This window comes from Sphaerodactylus townsendi, linkage group LG11 (genome assembly GCF_021028975.2).
Source record: "Sphaerodactylus townsendi isolate TG3544 linkage group LG11, MPM_Stown_v2.3, whole genome shotgun sequence".
NCBI classification, from domain to species: domain Eukaryota; kingdom Metazoa; phylum Chordata; class Lepidosauria; order Squamata; family Sphaerodactylidae; genus Sphaerodactylus; species Sphaerodactylus townsendi.
In genome coordinates this window covers 14,219,822-14,236,618 of record NC_059435.1, presented here as the reverse complement: position 1 = coordinate 14,236,618, position 16,797 = coordinate 14,219,822, and the positions used below count along the sequence as shown (strand labels likewise).

Genomic DNA, 16,797 nt, shown 5'->3' with positions numbered 1-16,797 from the left:
TGAGGCTCAAATTGTAATGAAGGCCAACAACCAGCTAAAGATCTGGCAGCTGTGAAATCTATAATAATAATAATAATAATAATAATAATAATAATAATAATGATAATGATAATGATAATGATAATGATAATGATAATGATAATGATAATAATAATAATAATAATAAAAGTTGCACGATTGTGGCGAGAAAGAACAGTAATCCCCATAGTAGTCTGTGCTCTAGGAGGAATCCCAAGAAACCTTGAAAAGCATCTGGCAAGCCTGAACTTGGACAGAACATCAGTCCACTTCTAGGAACTGCACATATTCTACACAAATGCCTCTAATATCCTAGGTCCTTGGGAAGGACTCGATATTCAGAGATGAATTCCAGACACTTGTGCTGTGTTGTTATGTGTATAATAATAATAATAATAATAATAATAATAATAATAATAATAATAATAATAATAGGGAAATGTTTGTCTGTTTGCTTATTTTAGGAGGTTTTTATGCTGCCACTCAAAAAGTTATATTTTAAAAAAGACATTTAATCACCCCAGGACCATAAACATAAAACTATCAATGAAATAGACCTTTAATCAGAAACAGACAGGACATATATCACAACTGATGAAGTAACCTGTAATTTACATATTGAAAGGAAGGATGTTAGTCTTACAGGTGCCCTTGACTTTAGTTTTATTTTGCTGTAATCAGCAAACGTAGCTACACATTTTGCCACCATCATAGAATAGCTAAAAAGGTAAACCCCTTATTTAAAGCCTGGGTTTGATAGTAAAAAAATATGATGGAGATTCCAGTTTAACAACATAACAACATGAACACGTGGAAATTGAGACTAGAAAGGGGAAGAGAAAAGCCTCCATGGCTAAGACAACACATTTCAAACAGGAAGTTCTGAGTCCTCGTAAATGGTGGCAGTGGACGGTGCTGTCAGGTGACAGCTGACTTATGGTGACTCCACAGGGTTTTCAAGGCAAGAGATTTCAGGAGGTGGTTTGCCATTCCCTGCTTTCACATGGGCTGAGAGAGTTCTGAGAGAACCGTGACTGGCCCAAGGTCACCCAGCAGGCTTTGTGTGGAAGAGTGGGGGATCAAACCCAGCCCTCCAGAATAGAGTCCGCCCCTCTCAACCACTACACCATGCTCACTCTGCCACCAAATTCCTCAGAGACCTTAGAGAAATCCTCTAATGCAGTGTTTCCCAACCTTTTTGAGGTCAGGGTACCCTTGACCTCACTCTTCATATCTCACGGTACCCCTGCCGCCACCCTCACCTTCCCCTCCCAGGGTGAAGGGAAGCATTGGGGGGGGGGTGGCTGCTGACCTTGCGGCAGGCCCTGCCCCGTGGGCCAGCTCCATGTCCTTGTTGTCACCGGTGGGAGACACCACAAAAATGAGGGGGGGCGGTAGTGTTGCCGCGGTACATCCTCACAGCACCCCAGGGTACCACGGAACCAGAGGTGGGATCCAGCAGGTTCTCACCAGTTCCCGAGAGTGGGTTACTAATTATTTGTGTGTGCCGAGAGGGGGTTACTAATTGGGTCTGCTTTTCCGTTAGAAGTTCCATTCGGTCCAAAAATCATACAGTCCTGTTGTTTCCTATGTGGCTGGTTAGCAAAGGTAGAAAACGGGATAATTCTCCCTGTTGGGCTGTTTTAAAAACATGTTTTAGAAATAGGGTAAAGTTCCTTGTTTAAGGAAAGTATCCTTCTTTTGATTTCTAGACACAAAATTAAGTATTTGAAAGTATTAAGTATTTGACAGGCAATTAGAGGAGAAGTAGTTGTTTCTGTTGGCAGTAGGCGATAGGACTTGCTATAATGAGTTTAAATTATGGACAGAAAGATACCAGCTGGAAATTAGGAACTTTTTTTTTACAGTAAGAGTTTTTTACAGTAACAGAGAAATTATTAATGGCCCGCCCCTGGAATGCCAGGCCACACCCCCGTCGTGCCCCACCCAGCCCCATTGGCGCTACCCCACTGTTTGAATCCCACCACCATGGGAACCTGTTACTAAAATTTTTGGATCCCACCACTGCACGGAACCCTGGTTGAGAATGGCTGCTCTAATGGGTGCCGCTTGCTCCCCTGTCTTCATGGCAGCCTTAATGACGCCAGCCCTGCCTCCTGGTTGTTGTGAGAGTAATAGGGCTGAGGTTCAGACCCAGAGTGGTGCTGTGCTCCAAGGAACAATCTCTGGGCGAATACATTTGTCATCTAGCTGATGATGACCACTTCCTAACAGCTTCTTCCTTTCCTTCCAGCTGTTCTGAGAGCGTGTGCTGATGGAGGTGCTAATCGCCTGTATCACATCACAGAAGGAAGCCGTGAAAGGTACATCCATAATCGTCTGTTCTGATAATTTCTTCCTTTTTGCCTTCGCAGTTTGCATTCGTGAGCTCAAGGTTTACAACTTTCCAAGTTCCCCTCTTGCTATTTTTTTACCCCCTTTGAGCAGAATTATGGATCCCCTATAGCACAGAGATGCCACTGAAAATGGCATCTCTGTGTTGGTATTTTTCTCTCTCATAATACCGAGCGTTGTGGTGCCATTTTTTTTCTGTGGCACAAATGCCCAATGTGCTCATGTCGCAGTGCCAAAAAGCTTGAATTCATCATAGGGGAGAGGAGGAAGAACACATTGTAGGAGGCAGTTTTGGGCAGTATCCCTGTGCAGCCTATAACATGTGGTTCCATCCTTTCACAACAAATGCAGCAGTGGTGTAGGAAGTTAAGAGCTCGTGTATCTAATCTGGAGGAACCGGGTTTGAGTCCCAGCTCTGCCACCTGAGCTGTGGAGGCTGATCTGGGGAATTCAGATTAGCCTGTACACTCCCACACACGCCGGCTGGATGACCTTGGGCGAGTCACAGCTTCTCAGAGCTCTCTCAGCCCCACCTACCTCACAGGGTGTTTGTTGTGAGGGCAAGGAGATTGTAAGCCCCTTTGAGTCTCCTGCAGGAGAGAAAGGGGGATATAAATCCAAACTCCTCCTCCTCCTCCTCCTCCTCTTCTTCTCCGTCTCCTTCTCCTCCTTCTCCTCCTCCTCCTCCTCCTCCTTTTTCTAATGGGGCCTGGTGAGCCCTTTAGAGGTAATTTACAGGACATTCTTAAGAAGGGGAAGAGGAGTAGTAGTAGTAGTTTTGAATTATATCCTTTCTCCCTTGTAAGGAGACTCAAGGGGGCTTACAATCTCCCTATACTTCCCCCCGCCCAACAAATACCCTATGATGTGGGTGGGGTTGAGAAAACTCCAAAGAACTAGCCCAAGGTAACCCAGCTGGCGTGTGTTGGAATGCAGAGGCTAATCTGGTTCACCAGATAAGCCTCCACAGCTCAAGTGGCAGAGCAGGGAATCAAACCTGGTTCTCCGGATTATAGTACACCTGCTCTTAACCACTACACCACCCTGGCTCTCTAAGAAGGGTTACCCTCTTCTAAGTCCATTTGAAATGAGGAATGTAGGTCTATCTAGGATTGTCTCATACATTCGCAAAATCAAGATGCCACCCACCTTTCCCAGAAATGGTGGTTTAATGTGCTGACACCGCAGCATTTAACACTCAAATACCCATGCCGAAGCTCAGATATTTAATTGGTTGTTTTTGAAGGAACGGTGTCTTCTTCTAGAGTTAGTGAAGAATTTGGGTACTTTTCTTTCTCATGATTACCTCTGAAATCAACAGGTTCCTCTTCTCTCCAGAAGGGATTCTTTCTTCCTGTAACAACTTGGTTCACTCTCTCTTTCTCTCTCTACCTTCCTCCCCCCCACCCTTGTTTTCTCTCTCTCTCCCTTCAGTTTTTATACAATGAGATATTAACTGACAGGCTTAAAGCAGAGAGAACAAGTATGGGGGTGGCGGTGGGGGGTGATAGGGACTGTGGACAGCTGTGGAGCCCTTAACTGCAGAGTGATTTTGTTATTCTATGCTAACCCTTTAAAGTGGTATTTAAATCCTCATCCAGGAATACAGGTAAGGAATCATGGCTCTTATCATCCTCGCATTCTGTTTTGCATAATGGGTTTCACAGTTGCAATTAGAGGAGTGATTTGTACCAAAGAGGTATTGCACTGGTGTAAAAAAAAAAAATCTTTCCCCTTCAGCATTTAATAATTCAGCATCACGGTCTAATAGCACAGCCTCCAAAAGCGCAGTGATGTGGGTTTTTAAAAAAAAATTCTGTAGTTTGCTCTTTATTTTTTCAGAAGCTTTGGCTCTGCTTTCCTTGTTGAATTTTAACTTTGTACTCTACTCCTGCCTAAAACAACAGAAGCCTTCTGAGTTGCCACTCTTGATTTCTGTATTTTGAACTCAGGAATTGCTGAAGGGCCGGCCATGCCGTCTCTGCCCACTGGTTCTTTCAGATGGCAAACAGGATGCTCTTTAACGGCCTCTGCCCCAGCAGCAACCAGATAGGATTGATTGATTGATTGATTGATTGATTATGATTTACATTTGGTATACTGCCCACCCCCAAAGGGCTAAATGAGAAATGGCCTCCTTTTATAATATGATTTTGGTTCAAATTGTCACATTCTTGACTGCACCTAAAAGTGTATTTCTTCCTCACACCATCACCCCAAGATAGAAAACCCAACCTCTTTGCAAACCAGTACCTTGGGAAATCCTGGTGAAGGCTGCCTCTGAGTAAGTTCAAAGGGTAGGGAAAAAAAGACTAGGTTTTTATATCCCATTTTTCTCTACTTTTTTAAAGAGTCAGTTCAGTTCAGTTTAGCCTTTAATGGCATAAATACTTTTAAAGAGTCTCAAAGTGGCCTACAGTCATCTTCCCTTCTCCTCTGCACAATAGACCCTTGGGGTTGACAGAATTCTGAGAGAACTGTGACAAGCAGGCGTCTTGTGGAGGAGTCTGTTGCTGTTAACCACCTCATTCATTACTTTAGCTCCCCTCATGAAAGCATGTCTTAGCATGTAAGAGTAGTCTTAGCATGAGGGTGGGATTTCAGGCACACCGGTGATGGCGAACCTATGAGGCGCTCCCCTGTTTCCCGCCCAGTGCTTTTTCGCCGGCTCTCCTCGGCTGTCTCGTGCTGGTGACAGTCGCTGCAGAACCTCGCTTGACCTTGCGGGGCTGTCTTCCACTGCTGCTGTGCCTCCCGGGGACCCTGAGAGCCTGGGTAGGTCTGGCGACGGGGCGCGAAGTTGGAGGGGGGGGGGCGGATGGGCGGCGGCTTGCGTTCTATGAAAATTTTTGTTGCTCCATATAGACCAAATTTTTAATCAAGATCCCCCCCCCCCCCCCGTCAATGGTGTCCTGCTTTACCAATGTTAAAATCTGGTCACCTTATACTACGGGCAGAAGTTCCTTTTTCTGTGGGAACAGTAAGTGTGGTGAGGGCCGTGGGGAATGCCTCTGTGTGTATGAAGCTTCCTTTCTCATAGAAGAAGACTCAGAAGCCACAGGCATACAGCCCTGTGCAGAGCTTGCTTTAATTAATTAATTTCTAAACCGCCCTCCCCCTAGGGGAGTGGTTCTCAACCTTCCAAATGCTGCGACCCTTCAGTACAGTTCCTCATGTTGTGGTGACCCCCAACCCTAACATTTATCCATTTTACAGATGGAGAACACTGATTCAGAGAGTCTTAGGCGACCCCTGGGAAAGGGTCGTTCGACCCCCAAAGGGGTCCCGACCCCCAGGTTGAGAACCGCTGCCCTAGGGCCTCAGGGCGGTGGACAACAGTAATAAAAACAGCTTAAAAACATAACATAAAACAACTAATTAGCAATAATTAAACCAGGAACCATATAGTGTCAAATGGCGTTTCATCCCGCCCCCCCTCCCCACGTTTATGCCCATGGGAGGCCAGATGAAATGGCAGCGAGGTATTTAACCAGGCTGGTGGAACAGGTCTGTCTTACAGGCCCTGCGGAAACTCTGCAAGTCCTGCAGGGCCCTGACCTCCCTTGGAAGCCTCTTCCACCAGGTAGGGGCCAGGGCTGTAAAAGTCCTGGCCCTTGTAGAGGCCAGCCTGATAGCTTTAGGGATCACCAGGAGGTCCTCCTCCAATGAACGGAGGGGCCTAACGTAAGGTGACCAGATGGTCACCTTTGCAAACTGGGATGGGCAGGTGGCTGTGCGCGCAGCCGCAGGAGTGCACTGCCTTCTGGGGCGCTCCCGTTTCCCACCCTGTGAGCGCCCCAGAAGGCCGTGCACTCCTGCAGCCACGCGGGAGGCTACCGCACTGCCTTGCGCCCCAGAAGGCAGTGCGGCAGCCTTCCAAAACCCAGGACACTTGAAAAAACCCGGGGGACGCAGGACAAGTTGTTTCAAGGCGGGACTGTCCCGCCAAAAGCGGGGCGTCTGGTCAGCCTAGCCTAACGGGGTCTTGTGCATCTGTCCAGCATTTGATGCAAGTTCTTTCCCTCCATGTGGAATATTCTTTTCTGTTCTGTTTGGCAACTTCTGTGCGTTCCACAGACAGGCGAAATCAAGTGGGGAAGCAGTATTTTAGAGGGCTCATTTTATTCCAAAAACGTGAAAAAAGTGCACTATACAGATGCCATTCTGTTAGAATAAATACAATTATGCTAAATGAGTGTTCATAAATGCAAATACATAATTCAGGAGAACTAAATTGTTGCATCACAAATGAAGAGGCTTTTTTTTTTGCTGTTTGTGAGCTCAGCCCTTAGAACATTCTTATCTTGGGACATTATATCATCGAAGTACAATTTTTGGCAATAAATCCAGCAGGGGTTTTGTTGTCATTTCCCTTTAAGGAAACGAAAGCTCGTGTCTGCCATTAGACATTTATTTCTCTAACCTTCTCCCCCTCATCCCTTATTCCTCAATTTGCTTTTATTAAAGGCTTGTCTGCTCAGAGAACCCTGACGAATCAGTTGGTTGTTTTTTTTCTCGATCCCAGCCTAATCTCTTTTTTTTTTAACTTAAGAAAAAAATTAATTCAGGGGCTGGTTGATGATGGCATTTTATGAAATCTACACGAACACGTAAAGCTGTCTTCTGCTAAATCAGTTCACATCACCGACCAACTGATATTTTCAGTACCAGGGATTGCACCTGAGATTGAAGTCTATAAGAAGAAGAAGAGTTTGGATTTATATCCCCCCTCTCCTGCAGGAGACTCAAAGGGGCTTACAATCTCCTTGCCCTTCCCCCCTCACAACAAACACCCTGTGAGATAGGTATAGGTAATGCATCTAGGGTAAACTTGAGCCCTGGGCAAAACCTGAGTTTGATGCCCCCCCCCATGGGTGGCCACCCTCCCCCACCATGACCCAACAATGATTTTTTCCACCAGGGTGTTTTAAAGTCACCATACCATTATATAACATCCCCCCAACTCACAAATCTGAACACAGCAATGGGCCATGCCACAGCTGAAATAATATTTGGAAAACATTTTCAAAATGCTTTCAAAATGTTTTATTACTCTATGAAAACATTTTATGGTGTTGTATCCAGTCCCCCCAATTGGGGGAAACAGCATCACTTTCAATGTTATTTAAACTGGGGGGGGGCCCAGATTCTCCCTTTAAGGTGGATTTAAAAGGAGAATCTGGGCTCCCTAGTTTAAACAAGTGATGCTGGAATCCACCCCCAAACAGCATCATTTTTAAATGGTGTTTAAACTAGGGACCTCAGATTCTCCCTTTAAATCCATGCTGAAGGTGGGTTGATTTAATAACAACAACAACAACAACAACAACAACAACCTTTGTGGGCACTGAGAGAATAGAATAAAGAAAGAAAACAAGCATTGGTGGGAAGGGAGTGAATTTAAAAAGAGAGTCTGGGGAAATTTAGGGGTTGCCTGTTGTCAGGAGTGCAATTATTAGAATACTTGTACCAAAATTTCAGAGTAGCTTCATTGAGACCCTACAGATGATACCACTCCAGATTTGGTGAAGTCAGTTCCAGGGGTCCAAGGTTATGGACCCTCAAGGGATTAGCCCCCATCTCCTATTAGCTCCCATTGGAAACAATGGGGGATGGGGGCACTCCCTTTGGGAGTCCATAACTTTGGACTCCCTAAACCAAACCTCACCAAACCTGGGTGATATCATCAGGAGAGTCTCCCAAAAACTCCCTGACATTTTGGTGCTGCTAGCCTAAAATCTGCGCCCCCTGCAGGCCAAAAACGGAAAAACACTGAAAATACAAAATCCCTCACAAACCTGCAATTTTGTCGCCCACCACAAGGTGGTGCCCAGGGCAGCTGCCCACTTTGCCCAATGGGAGGTACGCCTCTGGAGATAGGTGGGGCTGAGAGAGCTCCGAGAAGCTGTGACTAGCCCAAGGTCACCCAGCTGGTGTGTGTGGGAGTGTACAGGCTAATCTGAATTCCCCAGATAAGCCTCCACAGCTCAGGTGGCAGAGCCTGGAATCAAACCCGGTTCCTCCAGATTAGATACACGAGCTCTAAGCCTCCTACGCCACTGTGTAAAATTATACATGGGGTAGAAAATGTTGACAGAGAGAAATTTTTCTCTCTTTCTCACAATACTAGAACCAGGGGGCATTCATTGAAAATGCTGGGGGGAAGAATTAGGAGTAATGAAAGGAAACATTTTTTCACGCAACGTGTGATCGGTGTTTGGAATATGCTGCCACAGGAGGTGGTGATGGCCACTAACCTGGATAGCTTTAAAAGGGGCTTGGACAGATTTATGGAGGAGAAGTCAATTTATGGCTACAAATCTTGATCCTTGTTGATCTGAGATTGCAAATGCCTTAACACACCAGGTGATCGGGAGCAACAGCCGCAGAAGGCCATTGCTTTCACATCCTGCTTGTGAGCTCCCAAAGGCACCTGCTGGGCCACTGCGAGTAGCAGAGTGCTGGACTAGATGGACTCTGCTCTGATCCAGCAGGCTTGTTCTTATGTTCTTATGAGATCTTTTGAATCTCAAACAAATGTTCTGAGCCTCTGAGTTACGGCCCTTCCCCTCTTGTACAATAATGTGCCTCCTTACCAGTGCCCTGGCACCTTGCTGCCATCCTTCACGCACTGGGATACCAATGAAACTTACTCTAGACACTTGTCTGCTTTAGTCACATTGCAGGAAGCAGAGTCTATATTCTATTCCATAATTTATTCTGGAAGAAGGAAAGCTGGGAACAAGCTTGTTTGTCTCTAAACATTTGGGCAGATTGCTCCTTCGTGATTTAATTTACCTGACTGGATTCAGAGAGACTTTCTTTTTCTTTAAATGAAAAATTGGGGATCTGGGCCAGCTAATGGGACAAATGGCCACCAAGAAGAGAAGAAGAAGAAGAGTTTGGATTTATATCTGCCCTTTCTCTCCGGTAGGAGACTCAAAGGGGCTTACAATCTCCTTGCCCTCACAACAAACACCCTGTGAGGTAGGTGGGGCTGAGGGAGCTCAGAAGAACTGTGACTAGCTCAAGGTCACCCAGCTGGCGTGTGTGGGAGTGTGTACCAGGCTAATCTGGAATTCCCCAGATACCAGCCCTCCGCCGTGCTCAAGCTGACAGAGCAGGGAATCATTGGACCCGGTTCCTCCAGAGATTAGAATACTGCCTGCTCAAAACCCACTACGACACTGCGTAATGGCCACCAAGGTCTGAACAAAATCTGGGCCATTTTCTGACACTCCCAGTCACTGAATTAGCCATGACACAGGCTTAAAGTTGTAGGAATCAGCTAAGGCTGACAATATCAACCCTGTTCACAAGTTATTGTGAACACACATTCGATCAAGTGTTCATTATACACTCACCGAGTCATTCACATGTTACATTCAACATGTACATGTATATTCTCATGATACATTCAACATGTCCAGTTGAACGTGTGAAACGTGTGATGAAAACCTCACACTTTATCCAACTCCTGACCCCTTGTTTTATTTGCAAAGTGAATGTGCGCTGGCTTCAGACAATTATATACTGTGTTTCCCCGAAAATAAGACAGTGTCTTATATTAATTTTTGCTCCCAAAGATGCGCTATGTCTTATTTTCAGGGGATGTCTTATTTTTCTGTGTTCTGTTCATCGGGCATGCTTCCAAACAAAAACTTTGCCACGTCTTACTTTCGGGGGATGCCTTATATTTCGCGCTTCAGCAAAACCTCTACTACGTCTTATTTTCTGGGGATGTCTTATATTCAGGGAAACAGGGTACATGCTCAGGTGGGTTGTATGTGCATTCATTCTGTCACATGAAGAGGGCTGTCATCTGTAAGGCTTAGAAGACTCTGGGCAGGGAGTCTCTTCATGATACATGATACAAACTGTGCTGTCTCTGCCAAACCTCCCACATTAGATGACTTGAGTGTAGGTGGGTGGAAATCGCAGGCTCAATTCGTCCCACAAAGCCCTTAGAGAGGTCCTAGGTAGTCCTGAACATGGTGTTTGTATGATAGTGCAGTGACAATTCCTGTTCAGAGTCAGAATCCACCCTCCAGTGCCGCCATTTTCTCCAGCAGAACTGATCTCTGTATTCAGAAGATCAGCTGTGATTCTGGGAGATCGTCACGCCCCACCTGGTGCTTCGCAAGCCTATTCAGTGGCCTTTTGTGCATTTACTGGTTGCAGCACGGCTGTTTGCTCGGCAGTGTGGTTTTCCCATGTTTTTCTGTCCGCAGCTGTGCTGATCCGATCCACCATTTTGCCTGCCCACCGCTTCCTTTTTGTGTCCATGCAGCCTCCCTCTGGGGAGTTGCCGGCCACTTTTTTCTGTGTGTGTTTGTGTGGTGCTGACTTGGTCTATCGATAAATAGACAGTGACAATTTCATGGGTCTATTGCCGTGGTGGCGAACCTCTGGCACTCCAGATGTTATGGACTACAATTCCCATCAGCCCCTTCCAGCATGGCCAACTGGTCTATTGCATTGGTAGACCTGCAGCATTTTTTTTTTTAAAGCCCTTTCGATCCTGGCCAGAAAAGCTGTGTGGGCAGGGGAAAAGTAACACATCCTAATTCAAAACCTAACGGAAGAGTAATTCATTCTAATTCCATTCACCTTCTCTACAAAGGGAAGGAAAAGTGTCAGACCTCGGATCTGGAAACAACAGAAACTATAGATTTGTTCTAAGGCCTTTATTTCAGAATGTAGGTAACATCCTAGAAAGAGGAATCTGGTGATTCCTGCACAAACCCACTACCTATATTCCATTGCCCCCTCGCACATATTCAAACTCCCCCTACTCCCCTCTACAAGCTACAAAGCATTTACTACAAAGCATTGTGAGCCTGGGAACAGTTCCCACCTTCCTTTGATAAGATCTGTGTCCAGGATACCCTGGGGCACCAAGGGGAAGATGCCGGACTTTCGCCCCACATCAAAGGATGGTAAACCTGCCCTACCTGCTGTTTGGCACTGACAGGCTCAGTCCTGACAAAAAGTCACACTTTGCTCAGTTTTGGAAACTGCAGGACTTCTCTGATCTGAGAGCGTGGTGACTTCCGAAAAGGCCGAAATGAGTGCACAAGCTAGAATCCCCCCTGAAATGATTGTGTGCTTAATGCAAGGCAAATTGTAAGTGCATGAAAAGGCCAGTAACTTTTGATTTATCACAGAGAAATCTGTGACCCAAGGCAGTTTAGTGAAACCCTCATAGAATTTCATTTCATCCATCTCAGATTCAAGAAACACTTTTTAGTGGTCGTAGTCAGCAAATTGTGGTTGAACCACTTAGGAGTTCTTTCACAGGGCAAACTAGCTCCGAACAAGTTGCGTTGGGGGAATAATGGAGATATAATTTCAGTTTCACATCCACACTCTTCAGCATTGTCTGGATTCAGTTATTTTATTTTACTCGTAACAGACAGTGCCAATTTCTGATATCTGGGAAATGGATAAATTCTGTGTGATTTAGTTCATCTTCTGCGGGGTTTATCGTAACTCCCTTGGGATGGTAGAAGAATAAGAACACTAAATAGGAGTCTACAGCACAGTGATATTGATTGTTGATTTCCTGGTTGTGAAGTGCATGTTAGGTGGAAGACGAAGGCTTTGAGGAACACAATTACTGCCACATAATTCTCCGTTCTCTGTGTCTTCCAAAGAGAGCTTTATTATAACTTTGGAAAGGCGCTGGAATGCTGCTGGTTTGAAAGCCATCGATCAAAAAGTTCACATCATGAATCAGCTTAACGTTCGCCTGATTGGAGAACTCTGGATGAAATGTTCCTCACGCCCAGAAGGTCTGTTATTGTAGTCAGTAGCATTCATTCATTCATTCATTCGTAGACTATTTAGTTTGCTTTAACCTACTAAGTTTCAGGAATTTATAGAGGCATCTAAAAACTGTCAAAAGCAGTCAACATTAAATATAGGAATTCAGGAGCCGCACAAATAGAATTGCCCGCTCTGAACTGGGGAATTCCTGGATATTTAGAGGTAGAGCTTGCAGAGGAGAGGGTTTTGAGTGGGGAAGAACCTCAGCAGGGTATAGTCCCATAGAGCAGTGATGGCGAACCTTTTGGAGACTAAGTGCCAGGGGTGGAGCAAGGGGAAATTGCATCCAGGGCACATGTGTGCCTAGCAGTGGCGTAGGAGGTTAAGAGCTTGTGTATCTAATCTGGAGGTACCAGGTTTGATTCCCAGCTCTGCCGCCTGAGCTGTGGAGAGGCTTATCTGGGGGCTTCAGATTAGCCTGTACACTCCCACACATGCCAGCTGGGTGACCTTGGGCTAGTCACAGCTTCTCGGAGCTCTCTCAGCCCCACCCACCTCCCAGGGTGTTTGTTGTGAGGGGGGAAGGGCAAGGAGATTGTAAGCCCCTTTGAGTGTCCTGCAGGAGAGAAAGGGGGATATAAATCCAAAACTCTTCTTCTTCTTCTTCTCAGCACCCCTGCTATGCCCCCCCCCCCCCGCCCTGGAATGCCCCTGGAACACTCCTGCTATCGCCTCGCAGGGGCATTAGCCTGGTGCTTTGCACCTCCTTGCACTATGCCACTCACCTCCTTGCACTATGCCACTGCTGAGTGCCCAAACTGGAGCGATGGCACGCGTGCCCACAAAGAGGGCTCTGAGTGCCACCTCTGGCACGCGTGCCACAGGTTCGCCACCACTGCCATAGAGTCAACCCTCCAAAGCAGCCATTCTCTACAGGGGAACTGATGTCTGTCGTCTGGAAATCAGTTGTCATGCTGTGAGATTAATGAAATTTGCCACAGTACGTAACACATTTTTACAGTTCTGTCAGAGCGCACATACATCTAAACATGAGTCTAAAGATGCTGTGTGTTTTTCCATTCTATCTATTTTTTAAAAAATTTAACCATGTTCGATGTCTTCTATTACATCTCAGTTTTGTATAATTTCTTGGCAATAGGTTTCTCTGGTTTCCACACCTACTATCACAACAAATATGGATTGGATCTCTCCCAACCCAGTTCGGGGAGGCTTCATTGGCAGTAGGAAAGACTCCTTGTGTGTGAGAAAACTGCCTTTTCTTTCAGAATGGATCCATGAGATCCAACCCATTCATTTAATTATCACGCTTGATAACAAAGACGAATATATTTCCCCTGTGTTCTATGCTATTGTGTATAGTTTGCTGTAAGTAGGAACCTACTATGTAATTGTTTTGTCATTTAATGTCTCATATTAATACTTAAGTTTTGCTTCAATTCTGTGTGTGTGTGTGTGTTATGTTTCTGGTTGGTTCCAGACTTTTACAGTCCTAATGCTATTGCTTTGCTTGTTGAATGCATCCTGTTTATTGCATTGACTTCTTATGAGAGCCAGTGGTTAAGAGGGGTGGATTCTAATCTGGAGAACTGGGTTTGATTCCCCACTTCTCCACATGAATGGTGGACTCTTATCTGGTGCACCAGGTTGTTTCCCTATTCCTACACACTTGTGCTAGTCACAGTTTGTTCAGAACTCTGTCAACCCCACCTACCTCACAAGGAGTCTATTGTGGGAAAAGGAAGGGAAAGGAGTTTCTGCCTTGAGTCTCTTTACAGGAGAGAAAGCCGGGATATAAATCCAAACTTTTCTACACAAAACCACAAAAAGCTAACACTCTAAATACTCACTGAAATCCTATACAGCATAGCTCAGTAGTGGCGAACCTTTGGCACTCCAGATGTTATGGACTACAATTCCCATCAGCCCATGCCAGCATGTCCAATTGGCCATGCTGGCAGGGGCTGATGGGAATTGTAGTCTATAACATCTGGAGTGCCAAAGGTTTGCCACCACGGGCATAGCTGTTTCTTAAGGCCTTACCTTGCAAAGCATAAGCAAAGTTCTCTCTGACAGTAACGGGGACACTAACAAGGGATGACTAACTGTTACACTGAAGGCTCTTTATGGAAAATGCTGGGCATAATCTGGTAATTCCTCTCAACCAATCCTGGGGCTGCCCTCATCAAATCCTCAGGGCTTGGGGCAAATTGCCCTCTTCCAACTGGAATGGGCAACACCACTTCCAACTGCACTGAATGTTCTAATCAGAACTATCCTTGGGAACTTCATCTTGGAGATAAGCAGTAACCAAACCTAGCAAAACAAAACCCTCTGCACCTGGCTGGGCTTGCAGCTACCTAAAACTAGAAGGTTCTCTTAAGATTGATTCCTTCTTGACCGTGTGTCTCCAAAATGCTAGCAATTTCATAATGTGAAAACCAATTCTATTGCCCCCTGTGGCTATAGCTTTTAACTCCTTGACCTGAATGGCCCAGGCTGGCCTGATCTCATCAGACTTCAGAAGCTAAGCAGGGTCCGTCCTGGTGAGTACTTGGATGGGAGACCTCCAAGAAATACCAGGGTTGTGATGCAAAGGCAGGCAATGGCAAACCACCACCTTGAAAGCCCCATAAGTTGGCTCCGATTTGACAGCACTTTACACACACAGAGGGCTTTGGACAGCTCTGCTACAAAAAAAAAGTAGACTTCAAAACAAGTTGTGTTCTTTAAGACACAGCAGTGTCCTTCAAGTCTGGGCGTTTAAAAAACAAACAAACATAAACTTAAGCAAAGATTAGCTGTTGGCATCAGTTGGTATTTATTGGAGTTAGTAGGTCAATAAAATTTTTAGACTATGTAAGCAACATCAAACGTATGCAGATTCAGAATGAAATACAAACTTGGCTGTGATGATGAAAGGTAAAATGGCAGGTACATTTGCAAAGGATTTACTGCAGGGTTCCAGATATTAAAGGGCTATATAACAAGCCACCCACTGGAATGTATTTATTTTTAATTATTGAGTTAAGCCAAGATGATATATTTCTACTCAGTTGGTTATCAACTGCTGTGAACTGAAGACCCAGCTGTAATCCTTGATTCTTTTTAGGATTGAGAAGGAACCAAATCTGGGTTTTTTTTTCTTTTTCATGTCACATACCAGAGAGATAAATTTTGAAGGATAGATTGCTGAAAGCAGCTGTACAAGCTATTTCATTGCGAAATTTACTCAGAGGCTCTGTCGATCATTGTTATTCCGCACAGTACATTCCTGGCCAGAAAAAAAATACATGTGAATAATTCCCAGAGTAATTAGGTTTGGGGATCTCCTGCCCCTATAACCCATGAGAAAGTAGAAGAGTCAGTGGAAAGTAGGGGAGAGAAAAGCTGCAGAAGATTTGTGTGCCAGTTGGGACTGGTTTGGCTCACCTTCTTCTCCACCCATGGAATAATAGTATTATGCCATCAAAGAATTAATATGTAGAGGAAGGTTGTGGGTTATGTGTTTGACAGTAATTTGGGCCTCATTGATCATGGAATCCACTGTGCTGCCAAGCACATGACAGGAAGTCATGTGACATCAAAGTCACATATAGGAAGACAGGGAATCCATAGTTAGAATTTTCATCGTGTCAAGTTCAGGACCATGGACAGCAGAGAGAGACAAGAAACACAAGTGTCTCACCAGGTGATGTACTGCAGTGAGGAACAAACCCGTTGCCTAGCTACCCTGTTTCCCCGAAAATAAGACATCCCCTGAGAATAAGACGTAGTAGAGGTTTTGCTGAAGTGCTAAATATAAAGCATCCCCCGAAAGTAAGACGTAGCAAAGTTTTTGTTTGGAAGCATGCCCATCGAACAGAACACCAGAGCATGTGGCTGTGGAGCGGAAAAATAAGACATCCCCTGAAAATAAGACATAGCAAATCTTTGGGAGCAAAAATTAATATAAGACAGTGTCTTATTTTCGGGGAAACACTGTATTCTATGGATCTTCTCAACATGCATCCAAAGAGAGAAGGGAGGCATGACATTCTTTCTCTCTGCACATATGCACTAGCCACAGGTCCTTCTGAACTGCTGAAAAAATATAGTGGCTTCAGAGGGGCCCCTGACCCAGCAGGTGGGGCTGTGCATCTCTCCTGAGGGTCCCAACCCTTGAGTTGAAGACTATTAATAAAGGGAACTTGAGATATAAACTGTAGAAGAGCTCTTTTCCCCACCCCAAAGCTTCATCCTCTGTAAACAGCAGTGGGTGTATGTGGAAACTCCTCTCTGTGATTCTCCTGAAGTCTTTTGACTTGCATTCTGGAACTTTGACAAACAGTGAGGATAAGCAACATTTGCTATTTGAAAACAGACAGTTATTTGTATTGCCATTTCCAGCAATAAATGTTGCTGCTATTCAGCAGGTAGAAACAGTTCAATTAAAACACTGTCAGTGCTATCCTTAACAGAGTCACACTCTTCTAGGATCATTGACAGCAATGGATTTTTAAAAGGGTATATGTTCGCTTAGGATGTTGTATCCCATCCCCTTAAAAATGAAGGCACCAAGCAAGAAACTTGTGGGCCTGGCACACTTCCAGAACACACTGTACCATCAAGCTGTAGATCTCCACTACCATAGAGCCG

At 45.1% G+C, this 16,797-nt stretch overlaps 1 protein-coding gene across 1 annotated transcript in view; it reads left to right on the top strand.

The window, feature by feature from the left end:
* Positions 1-16,797, top strand: part of TPK1 (thiamin pyrophosphokinase 1) — a 303,106-nt gene that overhangs the window by 140,036 nt on the left and 146,273 nt on the right. Inside the window, exon 4 of the mRNA XM_048510448.1 lies at positions 2,273-2,342. Coding sequence (XP_048366405.1) covers positions 2,273-2,342 — 70 coding nt within the window. The remainder of the gene's footprint in view (positions 1-2,272; positions 2,343-16,797) is intronic.